Raw genomic sequence first — 15966 nt, forward strand, 5'->3', positions numbered from 1 at the left:
CAAAATTATCAACATAATAGTAAAATAATCTTTCACATTTATCATCGTTAGGCAACGTGAATAATTAAACACCAGATCTAAACCACGGAGTTGCATAACCGACAACGGAAATAAAACGTTACCTCCGACTCGCATCCTGATAAATTATTACTCACTTAAGTTGGCAATTTTAATTTTTTGCACAACAATGAAGAAATAAGTGGTGAGCCCGAACAACTTTTCCATCTCGCTACTGTAATTGATTGTTTGGCTTTCCGAAAGACAGAAACCACAGATTGTTTAACATGCAGACCAGGAGAAATTACATTGGATATTTTTGCCACTACAGAATTTTCACGTGCAGTGATTTCAGACGGAGATACAGTTACGTCCGAAATTACTTCATCTGAACTGTTCAAATTGTTTACTTCAACCGACTCTTCTGCTACATGAATTTCGCAACCACTCTCACTTGTGTTGCAAACCTCTCTCGCCTACATTTCAATTTCGAATGAAACCAAACATGCTCTAAGGATAATTGAATATTATCAATGACTCACGATAATAGTAACAAAATTATAAGAAACCAATATTAATATATTCTCATAAATAAATATTTCATATAGATTTCTAGAATGACTAATAACCCAGAGAATCCTAATTATTATTTCGAAAGTACTCTATAAAATACACTTCCCAACTTATTAAAATGGTACGAGGTTGCGGAGTTTTGTCCACAGAATATCTACAGCTCGCAGTTAGTAAGATAGCCCAAGATGATAAACTTCAATATTACATGGTCCACAATATGCAGAGGAAACAGAATTAGATAACGAATTGAAAAACGTTCGTATGCACAGACAAAAGGAAAAGAATAATTTGGAACTCAAAACGACAGAAACATGATTATAACAAAACAAACAGTTTGTCACCATCAGCAGGTGTTTACAAAACAACTAATATAAAACAGAAATAGTCAGTGTTCAAACGCAACATGAAACATCTTACTCTTTTCAGAAGCATTTCGGTATCTACCAAAGAAAATGAAATCTTTTGTACAACACATTATTGCATAACACTGATTAAATAACACATTAGAAAAGATGTACCTTTGTATTTACACCAAAAGTACCCACTTTATAAACAAAATATCTTCGACAGAATCAATGTTCAAGAAGAACATTTGTGAAACATGTTAGCTATCAAGAGTTTCTAATATAGCTCCACTGTATGCAAGATCCCAGTAGTGTTCCCGTCACGTTTACGAAATTGTTCGCGTGCGTAAAGTTCTGTGGGACATGCTTTGAATTGAATTTTATCGAATGCACGTTGTTTGACTGTACCCTAAAAAATATGAGCAAAACTAGACATCAGTACATGTTAGAACTAAAACATTAGACTTTGAAAAGCTCTGATGACATAAAAAAAAGTGTCGAAGTCAAAGAACATATTTTAACCTATTGGTCATGCATTTCCAGTCAAATGAAAACATTTAAGTCGATCAAAACATATTCACCTATTATTCACAGGTTGAGGTATAACACAACTAGATGGAACTTCATGGTAAACACTCATTCAGCTGTGTAGTCAGCTTTATAAATACTGGCACCAAGTGCACACGTATTTCACCACATCAACACGTAGTCGTATATTTAGATTAGGAATCTGATCGCATTACACAAAAATGGGAAGTGAGGCTGTTTATAAAAATTTTCTGTGGCCAGCTTCATAGTAAGTTTTAGGGGCTGGAGATTCTCCCTAAAGAATCTAGATTAGGACTCAAATACGTGACAAATAAATACCATCCATACTACTAATACCTTTTGAATCATTGGTAGTCACATACCACTTTCACAATGCATTAAAAGAGAGAGGATGTTCCGAATCTCTTAACTTAAACAATCTACTTTCATTAAGCTCATCTTCTATTCACCTAACAAGAACAAGAATACTTTGAATACGCTAAGACAGTTTCTTCGTAGTATGTCTAATCTCACTGAACATGTGGTTGAGGATCCGATATTTCTCGAAATCAATAATAACCAGAAAGACGGTCAATGTATGAAACTATAGTAATGCTGAGTAGCATTTATTTATAGTTTTAATTATGTTCAGGGTGACGAAGGAGTTTTACAAAAGTAAATATCAGGAAACAAACAGCGAGTTTTCAAGCAACCAAACGTACTTTCCAAATTAAACGACATCCTGAGTCATTGTCTAGTTCAGATGTGGCAGCACGGTCTTCGTGAGCGAAAGAGCCCGACCCATTACCAACTGTTCCACGTTTACCTTCGCGCCATTTTATTCGACAAAGCATGAGACGTTGAAATTTTCGTTGTTGTTTGGGTCCCCCTTCCACAACAACTACATTGCAATCACTGTGTAGCGCGACTAACCCTGTCATGAGTAGCTGGTTGGCATTTGTCTCTACCTTGAATCGATGAGATGGATTTGAAAAATCCTTTACTCTAAAGAAGACAGGTAGTACCAATATAAGACATGTTAACTGGAAATACCGGAAGATATATAAATTTAAAAAGATACACAATAATCCTGTACCATATTTAAACAGTTACAGTGATCAAAACCATTTTTTATAGTTTAATTTGCTGACGAATTTCATCAATTCCAGTTTGTGGTAACTAATAAAATAATGATATCAGAGCTGATAGTGCAATATACGAGTATTCCAGGTGCTTTTTTTTGAGATTTATCAGCATAAGCTCATCATTCACACTATTTTTCCCATGCTAAAGCTTTCTACTACTGGTGGAACTGGATTCGAATATATCTATTACAGTCCCTGTTTTAATTTCAACGAGTAACATCCAATGGTTACTGTTGTTATTGTATATCCAGTATACTCAATATCTCCTGTGATAAATAGAGGCTACAATAAATTCAGAAACATCTCTGCTTTGTGATTATAAACTCAGGGCAATAACCATAGCATTCATACAACTGCTGTTATTGTTTTACATAACAATGTGGTGTCTCAAAAACTAAATCTGGAAGTAAATAGTACTAATTCAAACAAAAATAAATGAATTGCCTGTAAACAGCTACATGAACAGCATGACTTGTGTCTTCTCGTATTTTCTTAATACGTTTGTAACGAGCTTGCTCTTTTGTTAATTTTCGGGCAGCGTTAGCAGCTTCATGTGCTCGTTTCCGGGATTCCATTTGGGCTCGCACATACGCTTCCACTTTGCTTGGGTCCTGAACAGCATCTGACCCTAGGACTCTCATCAAATTTGCCAGACGGACCTGATAATAATTATACGAAATGTAAGGAGAGAGTTTAAAGCAAATACCCCGGAAGTCAGAAAGAGTAAATAAATGGAACAGTTTTCTAGAACATTCTTGATATAAGCTATTTTGAGAATGAAACAAGGAATACTGTAATCAGCACGACCAGCACCTCCAGATTCCTATGTAAGTTTATAATATTCACAGAACAATAAAACAAACCATATTCACATTATTCATTTAAAACAACCTTTTAAAAGTTTAATCTTTATACCTTGTACACGCACCAAGATAAGTTTTCTTTAACCTCCGTCCGTACAGTCATATTAATTCAGAAGATTTAGTATAAGGCTCTTTTGTCTTTAATCATACCAGAATGCACAAGCAGAAGAACAACCGAATGCATTTTTTTTTATTCTTGGGAGTTTTTGCGTATGTCCATCTGCAATCGTTACGGCGATAAAAAAACAAGCAGTATAAAACTGATTCAGTAGTTTTAATAAACCTGAGGATACGCAGGTAAGGGTCACCAATCTAATTGTAGTACTTAGTGTTATAACTTGTAGCCGAGTGAATGCCCTGTTAACGTATAACGTGATAAAACCGCCAATCAGAGAGCAGCGAATTATCGATCGAACCAATGATATACAGAAACCGTACGAGCAGTTTAGAGTACTTGTCGGTCCTGCTTCTGCCTAGCCCAGCCACTTAAGTCCAGAACAGCCTTTGCGGTATGAATCATTATAAATCAAACATACTGAGTTTATATACCAATCAAACTGACCACATCGTACCACAAAATAAGAAACAACATTTGTACAAGATTCAGCCAAAAGTGGCTATGAATGTGGGGAACAGTAATTAATAGACTGGGTATAACTCAAGAACAGTAAATCATATAATAATAGCTCATAGGTCAAAATAAAGCCTATAATAAGGGGACATGAATATGAATAGTTTAGTTATCTAGAAATTATACGAAAAAAAACATATGCATATTATTGGTTTATAAATAGATCCCAAAGTTAGCATTACCCTTATCGGAGCATAACACTTAGAAATAAGAAACTTGGTGATAACTTTCTTATTATATACTGAGAATGAATATGGACAATTATTTAGACCTGAAGCAATTATTCCCTCCTATAAATTTTGATATAACAATGACATCAACTCCGTCTCTTAATTGTCCTACTAAAATTATTTAGATTACTACACTTCTCGTCATGAAAGGGATGCAAGAACAAAACAACCAATAACTAAATGAAAGAACTAGCAGAAATAAAGAATACAGGATACAAGATATAAAATGATGCGACATTTAATTTAAAAGATGAAACGTAAGTACACATGCTCCACTGCAACCGATTTATATCCACAAGAAGTCAATAGTTGTCGATTGCAACTATCTTGTAGATCTAAACCAAGAATTCTGAATATTCTGACCAACAGTTAATGATTTACGAAGTGATATATCTTCCTTTAAAGCAGTAATTTGGTGGTTAAAATACTTGACTGAAACATTAGGTTTGAGGTTTTAACTACTCGGAATATTTTGTCAGTCGACCGAAGAATAGGCCAAAGTGGTAGTTTGTCAATACGGTTGCCAAATGTTTTGTTGTGGTTCATATGGGAGGCTGATATTTTCCACTTGGGCTTGAAAGAAGTTTGCTATTCTACCAAGCTTTTCTTCAGAACAAATTATAAGTGTTTATAAAACTTTAGTATATTTTAAATGAGTTTGAGTGAAATTCAAGTACAGACATAAGTCTCTCTTTGTTTAAAGGATATTTTGTACTACTGAACATAGCAATCAATGGTAGTCCTAATAAACGAAGGGGTGGAAAGTTACGACCCAAATGGTGTAAATTTTGAAACTACTGTTTGTGTACTGTACTGTCTAATGTCAAACTCTACAACATGGACTGAATAAACTGTGGGTTCCATACATTAAATGATGTTACGCGTGAGTTAAAACTCATGACAAGATAATTGAACATATATCTTGACCACGATACCATAAGGAACTGTATCTATCACTAGTAAATCCAGCCACCAAACCTTTAAAGCATCACTGTGGGGTTACTTCACTACATTACTTATGTAGATGTTCACGTGTTTGGTCTATATGAAGTGACTGACTAACGTGGAATACATGGAAGGATTTGCATTATTTTGCGTACATCTTGAAAGTAAGTCTTGAACCCTGAAGGTTTGAACTTTTCAAGTATGCATTGAAATGTCAAGGATCTAAATACTTTAGGGACAGTTTGCATTTTCAATTAGTCTGGTTTTGAAAAACGATGTATACTGAGCATACAATATACATGAATAGTTAGGTTTTACTTTGAATTCCAATTACTGCTTAAGTTGAATCACACATAAAAATGACTCAGAAGGCATTTGACAGCGCGTATTGTCTTCCTGTTAGTAAAATTTAATTTTCTAAGCCTAACTAAAGGCGCTGAGCGGAAGATATATTACCTCTGGTTATTGAATAAACACATGACTTTAAACTAACCTTTGGTTCAGGAGGTGGCATTAGACCAAGTCTAACTTTTTCTTGTTTTTCTCTCTGAGCTTCCTGACGGTTTTGACGTCTAAGCTTTTTACGCTCCTTTTTCGTTAGGAGCAATGGTATTTCCGGTGGCTTGGACAGATCAGTTGGGGGTTTCAACTTAACTGGATGTTCCACCAAACTTGTGATCCAGGCTTTATTAACCGCAGCAGAGACAGGGAGGCCATGGATTGCTAGTTCATCTAAAGTAGAGTAACTAGGGTAGGAAAATAAAACTATAAACAACCCACCTAGTTACACCCTCCTTCAGAATATAAGCATCCCACCATTCCAGTAATGGTATATCTGTCTCATCAATGGAACGTTTGGGCTGAATGGTCGACAGTTTGGCTGCACTAGCAATACCCGTTTTCCTGACAGCTTGGGCGACGGATTCCTGTAAGATTTGAAGTTGGAACTTGGTTCGCATGCGCTGAGCCATTTTGACGAACTTTCCAGGTTCATGGAAACTCAGCTGTCGTTTTGGACGTGAAGCAGTTTTAACTCTGAGAAAATCACATTATTAACTGGTTATACCTTAGCCGAGGATCAAAAAATATGGTTGAGACTGAAGACTTTTGAGGTTTCTTCTGAGTTGTGGTTTGAAGAACCTCTTTGAACTGTTGAGCACGCTTTGCTCTGAGATTGGCCTGCAAACATATTTGCTTCAACATTTACATACTTTAAGTGTTGGTGTGTAGTGAGTAAGCTGTATTTCCTCACCAGTAGAAGCATCGATAGTTTTACCTTCCTCGTCGAAGATCACACTAACCAGGTAGTAAATTGATAGCAGTTTACTTACTTGGGAATATCCTTCGACTTTCTAGTGAAAAAGGATAAAGACGTATCATTACTTTACCTGGAATCACTGTTTACAGAATGACTACTCAGAATTCCTGAATTCAAGCGAGCGTTTATTTGCGCTTGTAGCTGAGCAGCTCGCCTCATTTTATCAACTGTCTCTGTATCAGGAATGACTCCTGGAGGAAAATTTAACCCATTAGCAGCACCATTCTCCGTCTAAGCATAAATTAACTCCTCCAAAAATTACAAAGCCTACCAAGCCAAGCTCAAACTTCCGTTGAGCTATTGCTCTCTGAGCATTAGCCATCATTTCACGGATTTTTCCTGCAGTGAGCTCCACACTTATTTGAAATATATAAATAATTTCTACATACGGTGCAGCTCCTGTATTTGCTGGCCCAGCGTTAAATGTCGACATCCCGAACTTCTTTATAACCTTGAGAGCACGGAAATCCAAAACTAGCACCTATCCACACATAGCAATTAAAACACTGTTGTGACCATCAGAAACTTAAGACAAAACGTTAGTGGTTGTCTTCACACAAAATAATAATGAACCTATGTACCAATATGCATTACCACCAGAACTTTTCGTGCATTACATGGAAAAAACGTTTACTGCCGAATCTTATTAAAGTTTGGTTTCTCCTACTCATAGTTCATACTGATGAGTAACATTAATCAGTCAGACTTTTATCTTTTAGTCAGCCAAACAGTAAATTTTTCAGAGCAATGAGTTTGCTTTCACCAGACAAAGGCGTATTGACCTGCACACAGTCATAACCTTTATGTGAATTTACATGCGCACAATTTGGAAAAAACAGCAGCATTTTTCCTCAATGCGTAAATTTTATGGTTTTGATCGTTTATTATTCATCAAGACTACTGTTTTCACCTTAATTAAGTTTATTTTTGTTAAAGTGATACCAAGAGTATCTTTTTCGTAAGTAATTTATCATCTCTACTTTTTTGAGTATATCGATTTTTTAATTGTCACACTTTTGAATCGAACAGTTGCCGCTTTTCTTATTTTTCTAGTCACTGGTTTTTGTTCTTGCTTTTTTCTGTGTCCTGTTTATCTAGAACCCTCCAAATAATTAGTGAACAGTATGGTGTGACTAATGTAAAAGATGGTACCACGAATTTCGCACTTAACTAACTCCTGAGGATTTCAAACGGGTTAGTAAAAACAGATGCGTGTGTCTGTGTCAGCGATACTGCTAGGAATCAAAAAGCTCGCTATCCAAAGCCATTTCAGTGGTGAACACCGCTAAATAGAGTATAAGCAAGCGTAATAGAGATAGGGTCAAATAGATTGTAAGCTAAGAACACTGAACTCGTTTTCAGCATAACGTTGGGTTAACAAAGGATCTACTTAACCAGCTAATACCTAAGAATACATCTGGGTTCACCTTGCTGAAGGCTTATAGACAATGTAGGTGAACGAACTTAAAACAGAGTTAAATCAGGCTGCTAAAGTCAGTATTTATATCTCCCAAGGAAAGGGACCTAATGCCATAGAATGGACATAGACTAAATGGGTCGGGATCTTTTGTCCGTAAAGACGTGCGCCTGCAGACTGTATGAAATGATGGGAAGCTGAGAAGGAACTAGAAACAATGTCAAATGCTGGCAAGAAGGATCCTAAAATTCTAGCTTTTCGGGCGGCGAGGCATTGACAGAGAACGATGCTGAATTAAATTTGAGTGCAGCACGAAGCCATTTGAATTGTCTTCAAAACTGTTACGGAAATGCCTGTGGCTTTCTCAACAAGAGAGGGAGGCCAGATGTACGGTGATAACATTAAGCTGGATATCATAACTGTCACAGAAACTTGTCTGACGCAGTCAGTGAACAGTAGGAAACTTGATTCTGAAAGTCTCAGATTAGCAAGAGCGAACAAAACCCGGAAGCCTAAAGCAGGGGGAGTGGCCCCATACACTATAAGTATTACCGCCTTTAGCGTTACTGACAACACATCCCATGGAAGTGGGACGTACGAATTAGTTAGTTTCCGTTTGAAATGCTAAGGACAAGAGATGTTGATTGGTTTGGTCTACCGCAGTCCAAATTGTGAGATGAATAAAATGTGGCTAGTCAGCGTTAAAACTTGATCATTGAGTGGTCTGTATTTAACTTTAGGAGACTTTAACGTGCTTACGGTAGAGTGGAAAAGTCTAAGGACTAAGTTGTTAGAAAATGCCTTAGAAGAGAAGCTGGTTGACGCGATCATCGTCTGTGCCCTAGTGCAATGTGTGAAAGAAGCAACTAGGTACGACTCTGAATCCGAATCATCCTTACTAAATCTCATACTGATCCATTATAAGCATGATGTCATAAACCTCTACTATATGACACCCTTAGGTAAGAGTGACCATGCAGTTTTAGTCTTTGTTTTCCATATCGTTTCAAACAACGATTTTTCAGCTACAGCCGAACCAAACGTTTGGAATGCAAATATACAAATTACAAACTGAGCAACTTTATTAGATTTGACGAGAGAATCAGGATGCCCTATTAAAACGACCAGGAGGTTCTCAGAAGTTTGTAAGTAAAAGTTACTGCACCGATCATCCCGTGGACTACACCAAGGGGTCTGAGAAACTCCCCATCGCGATTCAATAAATAGGTTTACACCCTTCCCAATAAGTACAAAAGAATGGGTACCGATGGGACAGTCTCATTATCGGGAAACTCGTACCATTAATGTCTCGACCCTCCGAAAACCTGTAAGATTGTATAAAGAAAAGCTTGTTAGAGAATCTATAGGATAACACAAATGCTCACGCTACTACAAAACTAAAGGACTAAGAGAACAGGTGACATCTCAACATTGTGAGAAGATAGTAGTACTGCATCACTAGTAGAGGACGACTATGGTACAGCTCAGTTATTCACAAGCTACTAAAGCACTTTGTATACCGTAGAGATGCTCTCCCCTTCAGTTCACATAAACCCTGCCTTACACACACACTGGACAGTGTGGCCACTATAAAACTCGGTCTGCTTAATAAGTTTAATATAAGCGAATCCATGGAATTCGATGGGATGCACCCTATGTTACTAAAGGGACTAACAAATTTTGTCGCAAATCTCTCAAGCATATGTTTCTAATCTATCTGAACTCCAAGATTGATTACCAAATAACTGAAAGAACGCCACAGTAAGTCCTGTCTTCCAAATAGATACCAGACACAAACTTGAGAAGTACTGAACTGTAAGCCTAGCCAGCGTGGCTGTTGACATTAAAAAAGATTACTACGAAGTTGTTCAAGTATCCAGACGAAAACAAAATTTTTTCTATAAGCAGCATGGCATTAGAACAGGTTATTCACGTCTCACTAACTAATTAGTAGGCCGTGAAAATTGATGCACTCTTGAAGATCAAAAGCTACCCATAGATGTGATCCATATTGACTTCAATAGGGCTCTTGGCGGAGTCCCTCACGATCAGCTGTTAATAAGTAAAACAATATCGGGATTGATGGCAACTTATGAATCCTTTCAGAAACATCTACTTAAACAAGGTATGTTTTTGCTACATGACAAGATCTCAATTTAACAAAACCAAAGCATCAAATAAGTTTAACATCGCGTGGAGAGTTATAACAAATATATCCTTGTGATGTCCTGATCAGAGGAGAATATAGACAGTTCAAGATTACTTTAACATACAAACCATATCTTTTCAAAAAATCTCTAAATTAGAGTTTTTGAAAAGCAAATTTTTGTCCTATTTTGCATCTTAACATATGTCTCCACACTATATCTCTACTACAATTTTCCTACCATTTCTCTGTCTTACATTTGCAATCTCTAATGATGCTCACTGTATCCTCATATTCGTTTCTAACACAGACCTTGGTTTCTGAACTACCTCCAGTCGTCTATCTTAACTTTTTCAATATTGTTTACATTTCAACACTTTTTTCTTTAATCATTTTGCTAGTAATCGAAATCCAACCACGCCTCAAAAACCTTTGAAAGCTCCTGTCTCCAGGCATTCAGCCTAAAGTATAGGGATACAATTTGACACCACCGCCGACGATTTCGAATGATTTTAACGACTTGTGCTACTCAATTCATACAGAAACATACAAGCTCATGCCAGTTGTCACCGTTTCAGACATTCACAACTCAATAAACTCAATTCAATAAACAATGGTAGCAATGGTCATTGTAACCATATGGACCAAATAAGAAAGTCGCAACTTAGCATGAACATCCCTAATCTACCTAAGTACCTTTGCAACCGCAACCTCACTGAAATCCCAGATCAAATCAATGACATGAATGATTTCTTGAGTTACTTTTCTTCAGAGGCGTTTGGAAGAACAAGACGATCCAGCAATGCTATCCCGTTTAATATGCTGTACACACGTATTCTAAAAAATACCAGGCCTAGGCCTCTTGAATACAGCAATATGACCCATGTAACATGTGTGTACACGTAACCGAAAATCTCCCCTTGATATGCATTCACCAACATTGTTCAAATTCGAAGTCTTTAGAAGCAAAAACGTTTATGTCTTTCTAAAATTCGATCAAATAAAAACAGATTTTCAATGATATTCAGATTCTTCCAGATAGAACGCCACGTCCGCGGAAGGTAGAAAAGCTAGTTACAGACCTCTGGTGCAAAAGTCCCAAACTCACTCTAATCCCCAAGGCTATAAATTACGTCTGATTTTGTGAGAATCTATGACGTGACAAATATGACACCACCGACAAGCTCTCCCGAATCTCTTGGAATTCAGAACTCAGAAGAAAGTCACCCTAATGTAAACAATGTTCTTCCTTTCTGAAATTTAAAATAATTAGTCTCTTTAATAAATTTCGATAATGCAATGAGAAGACGGGGTTTATCAGACTTATGTGATATATTTGCGCAATACATTTTAAACAATCTGATCACACATATACTTGTTAAGACATTGTTATATGAAAATTAAAAGGTCAACTAGACAGGTTAAGGTAAGCCGTAACAGAGAAATAAAGTAAATAAAGTACACGAGAACAATGTAATGACCACTCTGGATAATAAATCAGCATCGCTAGGGTAGGTTAAGGGTAAGAACAAATTGTTTTTGAACACATAAGGTGGGGTTTCAACTTCTGTATACCCAAGGCTTCAATAAGCCTTAGTATACGTCCTTGAAGGCTTTTGTATAACACTACAAATGCTGACTTGATGTCAACCTAATGACCAATGGATATAGCGCATCTGTTTCAATCTTTCGGACCAAAGCAGAGAAGCATACGAACTTCTCAGCACTTCAAGTCAATAAAATAATCGCGAAACAATGCCGATATTATTATACTTAAACCCGATAAAGGATCTGCCTCTCATACCCCTAGTGGCCCTAGATAACCAGGACATATCTGATGGAGACTCTAATGTCATTCTTTCCAGTGTAATATCGGAAGCCAAGGATCGTACACCTGATTCTATTGTGAAGGCTCATAAAAACACTGCTAAACCTAAAAAGAATATATCAATTAAAAAGAAAGTAAATAAAAAACCTTCTAGTTCCAAACCGGTTACCAAAAATATTTCAACGGCTTTACCAAACAAAAGTATAATTTCTGAAACTATGCTTTACCCTACTCATCGTAAGGGAGGTTATAAGGACACGTTTCGTTCAAACGTTACACAAGAAGGCCACTACAACCATCATGGAAGCAGGCCTACTATTAGACAGACGGCAATAAACCAACGTGCCCCATGGTTTCCCCCATATGTAATAAATAATAAACCTGCAAGATGTAACTCTTATCATCACTCTCGCAGTGGAGAAGATGGTATACTAGGTTATGCACCATCAACGCAACCCCAACATGTAGGCACCTGTCTTAATTGTCCACCAAAACCAGTACAACCTTACCAAAATAAGGATTTTTTTTTTCGGCCTCCAGAGATCCCTTGTTCCACTAGCACTACAATTCGCTCATGCTATAGCCCATGCGATCCAGCAAACACATTGAACCATAGTCCAGGCATAGCTAGAACTCATACCTTCGATAAGGATGCTCTCGGTTTTTTTACACTACACACTCCCTTTTTAAACTTATTACTTATTAACGCACGTTCACTTCTGAACAAAATTTCAGCCTTGAGAACCTTAGCCTTTCTAGCCAAGCCTTCTTTTATACTTATCACTGAAACGTGGTGTTATCCAGCAGTGGCCGATTCCGAATTAAATATCCAAAACTATCGACTCTATCGCTGTGACAGAGAAACTAAGCGAGGAGGCGGTTGTCTTATATTTGCTTTGGATACCTTAACAACTAATAAAGTTGAAGATAGTATCTTGAATAGTTTACCAGAATCGATCTGGATATCAATCAATACCCTAAACCATAGTCTACTCCTAGGTTGTATATATAGAGCTCCTGATAGTACTGATAATTTGAATGATTGTATTATCAATGCATTTATACACGCATCTACTCTAAACTTCAGCGCTAAGATTATCACTGGTGATTTCAATTATCCTGGGATTAACTGGAGTACCGGTAGTTGTCAGTCTAGCAATGATGAATTTTTATCAATCCTTAATCTGTACTGCTGGTCACATTGGGTTCGTACCCCAACAAGGGGTGATAATACACTTGATCTAATATTTAGTAGAGATATCATTCCCCTATCTGTACAAGTATACAACGAGTTTGAAAGCAGTGATCATAGGTTAGTAACTTGTGCTCTCCCCATCTGTCCCTCCTACAACCGACCAATTCAAAGAACTTGCAATTATAGAGACTATAAGCATACAGACTGGGACCTCTTGCGCTCACTGATCAAACTCTCAGACTGGGATGAATTCTTCTCATGTAATAGTCTGACAGATGCCATCAATATATTCTATTTCATTGTTAACTCTTGTCTAGACTCCTGTGCACCAATTAAGACTTACAGGATTAGTAAACATTACGAATTATATATACCAGCTAAATATCGTAATAAACTAAGACGCCTAAAGAAACGTTATTTTAAATCTAACGACTTCACAGCAGTCACACAAATAACAATAATTTTTCACCAAATTAAAGAGAAACATAGGTTAAAAGCCATCGATGAAGAGCTATTAGAACTAAGTAGAAGCTCAAAAGTGCAAAACCTAATCCACCTTTATAATAAACGTGCTAAATCAACTCAAAAGATTGATATACCATGCATCCTGCATAATAATAGTTTTATATATGATCCAAAAACTATAGCAGACCTTTTCAGTGGTAATTTTGCAAATGGCAAAGAATCCATAAATGGCTCTGTTTCTAGAGTTATATGCTTGACTGGTAACTCGATAAAATCTATCTCCTTCACATGTCTGAAAATTAGTAAGGTTATAAATAAGCTCAAGGTTTCGAAAGGTCACGGTGCAGACGGGATTTCATCATTTCTCTACAAATATGGTGGTCCAGATATCCAACTTCTTCTCCTTAAGCTGTTTACTCTCTCTATGGAATCAAGCTCTTATCCTGACCGTTGGAAAACCGCGTACATCATACCACGTTACAAATCCGGAGATAAGACTGACATGAACAACTATCGGCCAATAAATATTACTCCAGTTATCTCTAGGATTATGGAAAAAATTATTAGTGACGAACTATCCAACTATTTATTGACTGAACAATTTATTGATGATTCGCAACATGGATTTCTTAAAAATCAATCTTGTATGACATGTCATTTTGACTTCTTTAATTTAGTCTATTCGCTTCGTAGCCAAGGATATCTAGTATTAGTGCTATACCTGGACATTTCTAAGGCCTTCGACATGGTCAACCACCAACTTCTCATAGGTAAACTCGCATCTTATGGGGTCGAAAACCCGTTACTAGCCTGGCTTGATTCCTTCCTCAGCAATCGACATCAAATAGTTAAAATCAACTCTTCATTGTCGAACGCAGTCCCTGTTAGAAGTGGGGTAATTCAGGGTAGTGTCTTAGGTCCTTTGCTCTTTTTAGTTTTCATTAATGATATTTGTGAGTGTTTTAGTGTGGGTAAGTCCTTTTTGTTTGCAGACGATCTTAAGGTGGTGTACTCATTTTCTCCACATGAGCTGAGCAATATTCGAAATTGCATCAGCATGGAGCTTAACAAGGTAGCACAGTGGTGCTCAAAATGGCAGCTGGAGCTCAATACAGCTAAATGTGGTTGGCTATGCTTCGGTGATACATCACTCAACCTTAATCTTACCATAAATGGGGAAATGTTATCTAGGTTACACACAGTAGTAGATCTAGGACTTAGGTACTCCGATGACTTGTCGTTTACTGAACAGGTAATGAAACAAACGTCCAAGTCTCATCGCCTTATAGGTTTCATAACTCGAAACCTTCATAACAGCGAATCCCGTATTCTAATGTACAAAGTCTGTGTTCGACCACTCCTCGAATACTGCGCGTTTCTCCTTAGTAGCACGCGCATAAAGGATAAGTTAAGACTGGAATCAGTACAGAGACGATTTACATTTCGTACTCTTGGACCTGATAGTATCTTGACATATAATTCGAGGTGTAGTAAACTAGGGCTTGACCCTTTATGGATGAGGAGACTGAAACTTAACCTTATCTTCTTTTTCAAAATACTTAACAAACTCTCCTTCACATCCAGTCAGGCGATTCAATATGCTAAGGCTTCACATTACGACATTCGTAACTCCTTGTCTTTAGCTAAACAAACATATTCTAGGTCTTCTCTCTATATGAATTACTTTACCTGTAAGTTTTCTAGACTATGGAATAATTTACCCCAAACTATCCGTATGTTAGACTCTCTCCCATTGTTTGTTCGGTCAATTAATGCTTTTTGCTCCTCTGAAAATGCATTAAATGCTCTAGCGCCTGCAAGTGTATCTTACTCCACAAGTGAGATTATAGGAACTTTAAATGTTTGACCTCTTACTTGCTATCATTGTTTTGTTGTTCCGTGCTCTTTGCTTTAATCTTACTTTCTCTAGTTGTAGATAATTAATAATAACTCGCTCTGGCACTGGTTATAACCTTACAGAATAATGTTGGTCAATCATCAGGCTATCCACTTAATAAAAAAATGACAAGTTCCCTGGTGTTGCATTGGCTTGCCGTGATATATGCCATATTTAAACTGTTTATCAATTACTAAACCAGCAAACATAAAACCTTCTTATAATTCATGTTTGTTCTCTACATTAAATGTTGATTTTTATAACTATCTGATCATGCCTGTAAACTGGTGTGAATTCTGTAAATATTATTTTCAGAATATATTATTATTATTATTATTATTAAGTCCGGTTACAAAAACAAAATGGAATCCATTCTCTGTCGTAAAAGCAAATTTATAGCTGATGTTGACTCCGATGGATTACGTAAATTAGAAAAGAAAGTAA

At 36.8% G+C, this 15966-nt stretch overlaps 1 protein-coding gene across 2 annotated transcripts; it reads right to left on the reverse strand.

The window, feature by feature from the left end:
* Positions 1–1191: 1191 nt before the first annotated feature.
* On the reverse strand, positions 1192–7007 carry Smp_060900.1 (U4/U6-associated RNA splicing factor-related; the record flags this gene model as incomplete). Of its 2 annotated transcripts, XM_018795650.1 has the most annotated exons (11): positions 1192–1323; positions 2165–2447; positions 3032–3246; positions 5750–6002; positions 6037–6291; positions 6323–6435; positions 6468–6552; positions 6588–6608; positions 6645–6805; positions 6846–6930; positions 6964–7007. In XM_018795650.1, the coding sequence occupies 11 exons, from the start codon at positions 7005–7007 to the stop codon at positions 1192–1194; spliced, it is 1647 nt and encodes a 548-aa protein (XP_018649942.1). The 2 variants fall into 2 exon arrangements, with proteins under 2 accessions (XP_018649942.1, XP_018649943.1); XM_018795651.1 differs by lacking the exons at positions 1192–1323; positions 2165–2447 and having other exon boundaries at positions 2682–3246.
* Positions 7008–15966: the final 8959 nt, after the last annotated feature.

Source organism: Schistosoma mansoni, chromosome 2 (genome assembly GCF_000237925.1).
Source record: "Schistosoma mansoni strain Puerto Rico chromosome 2, complete genome".
NCBI classification, from domain to species: Eukaryota; Metazoa; Platyhelminthes; class Trematoda; order Strigeidida; family Schistosomatidae; genus Schistosoma; species Schistosoma mansoni.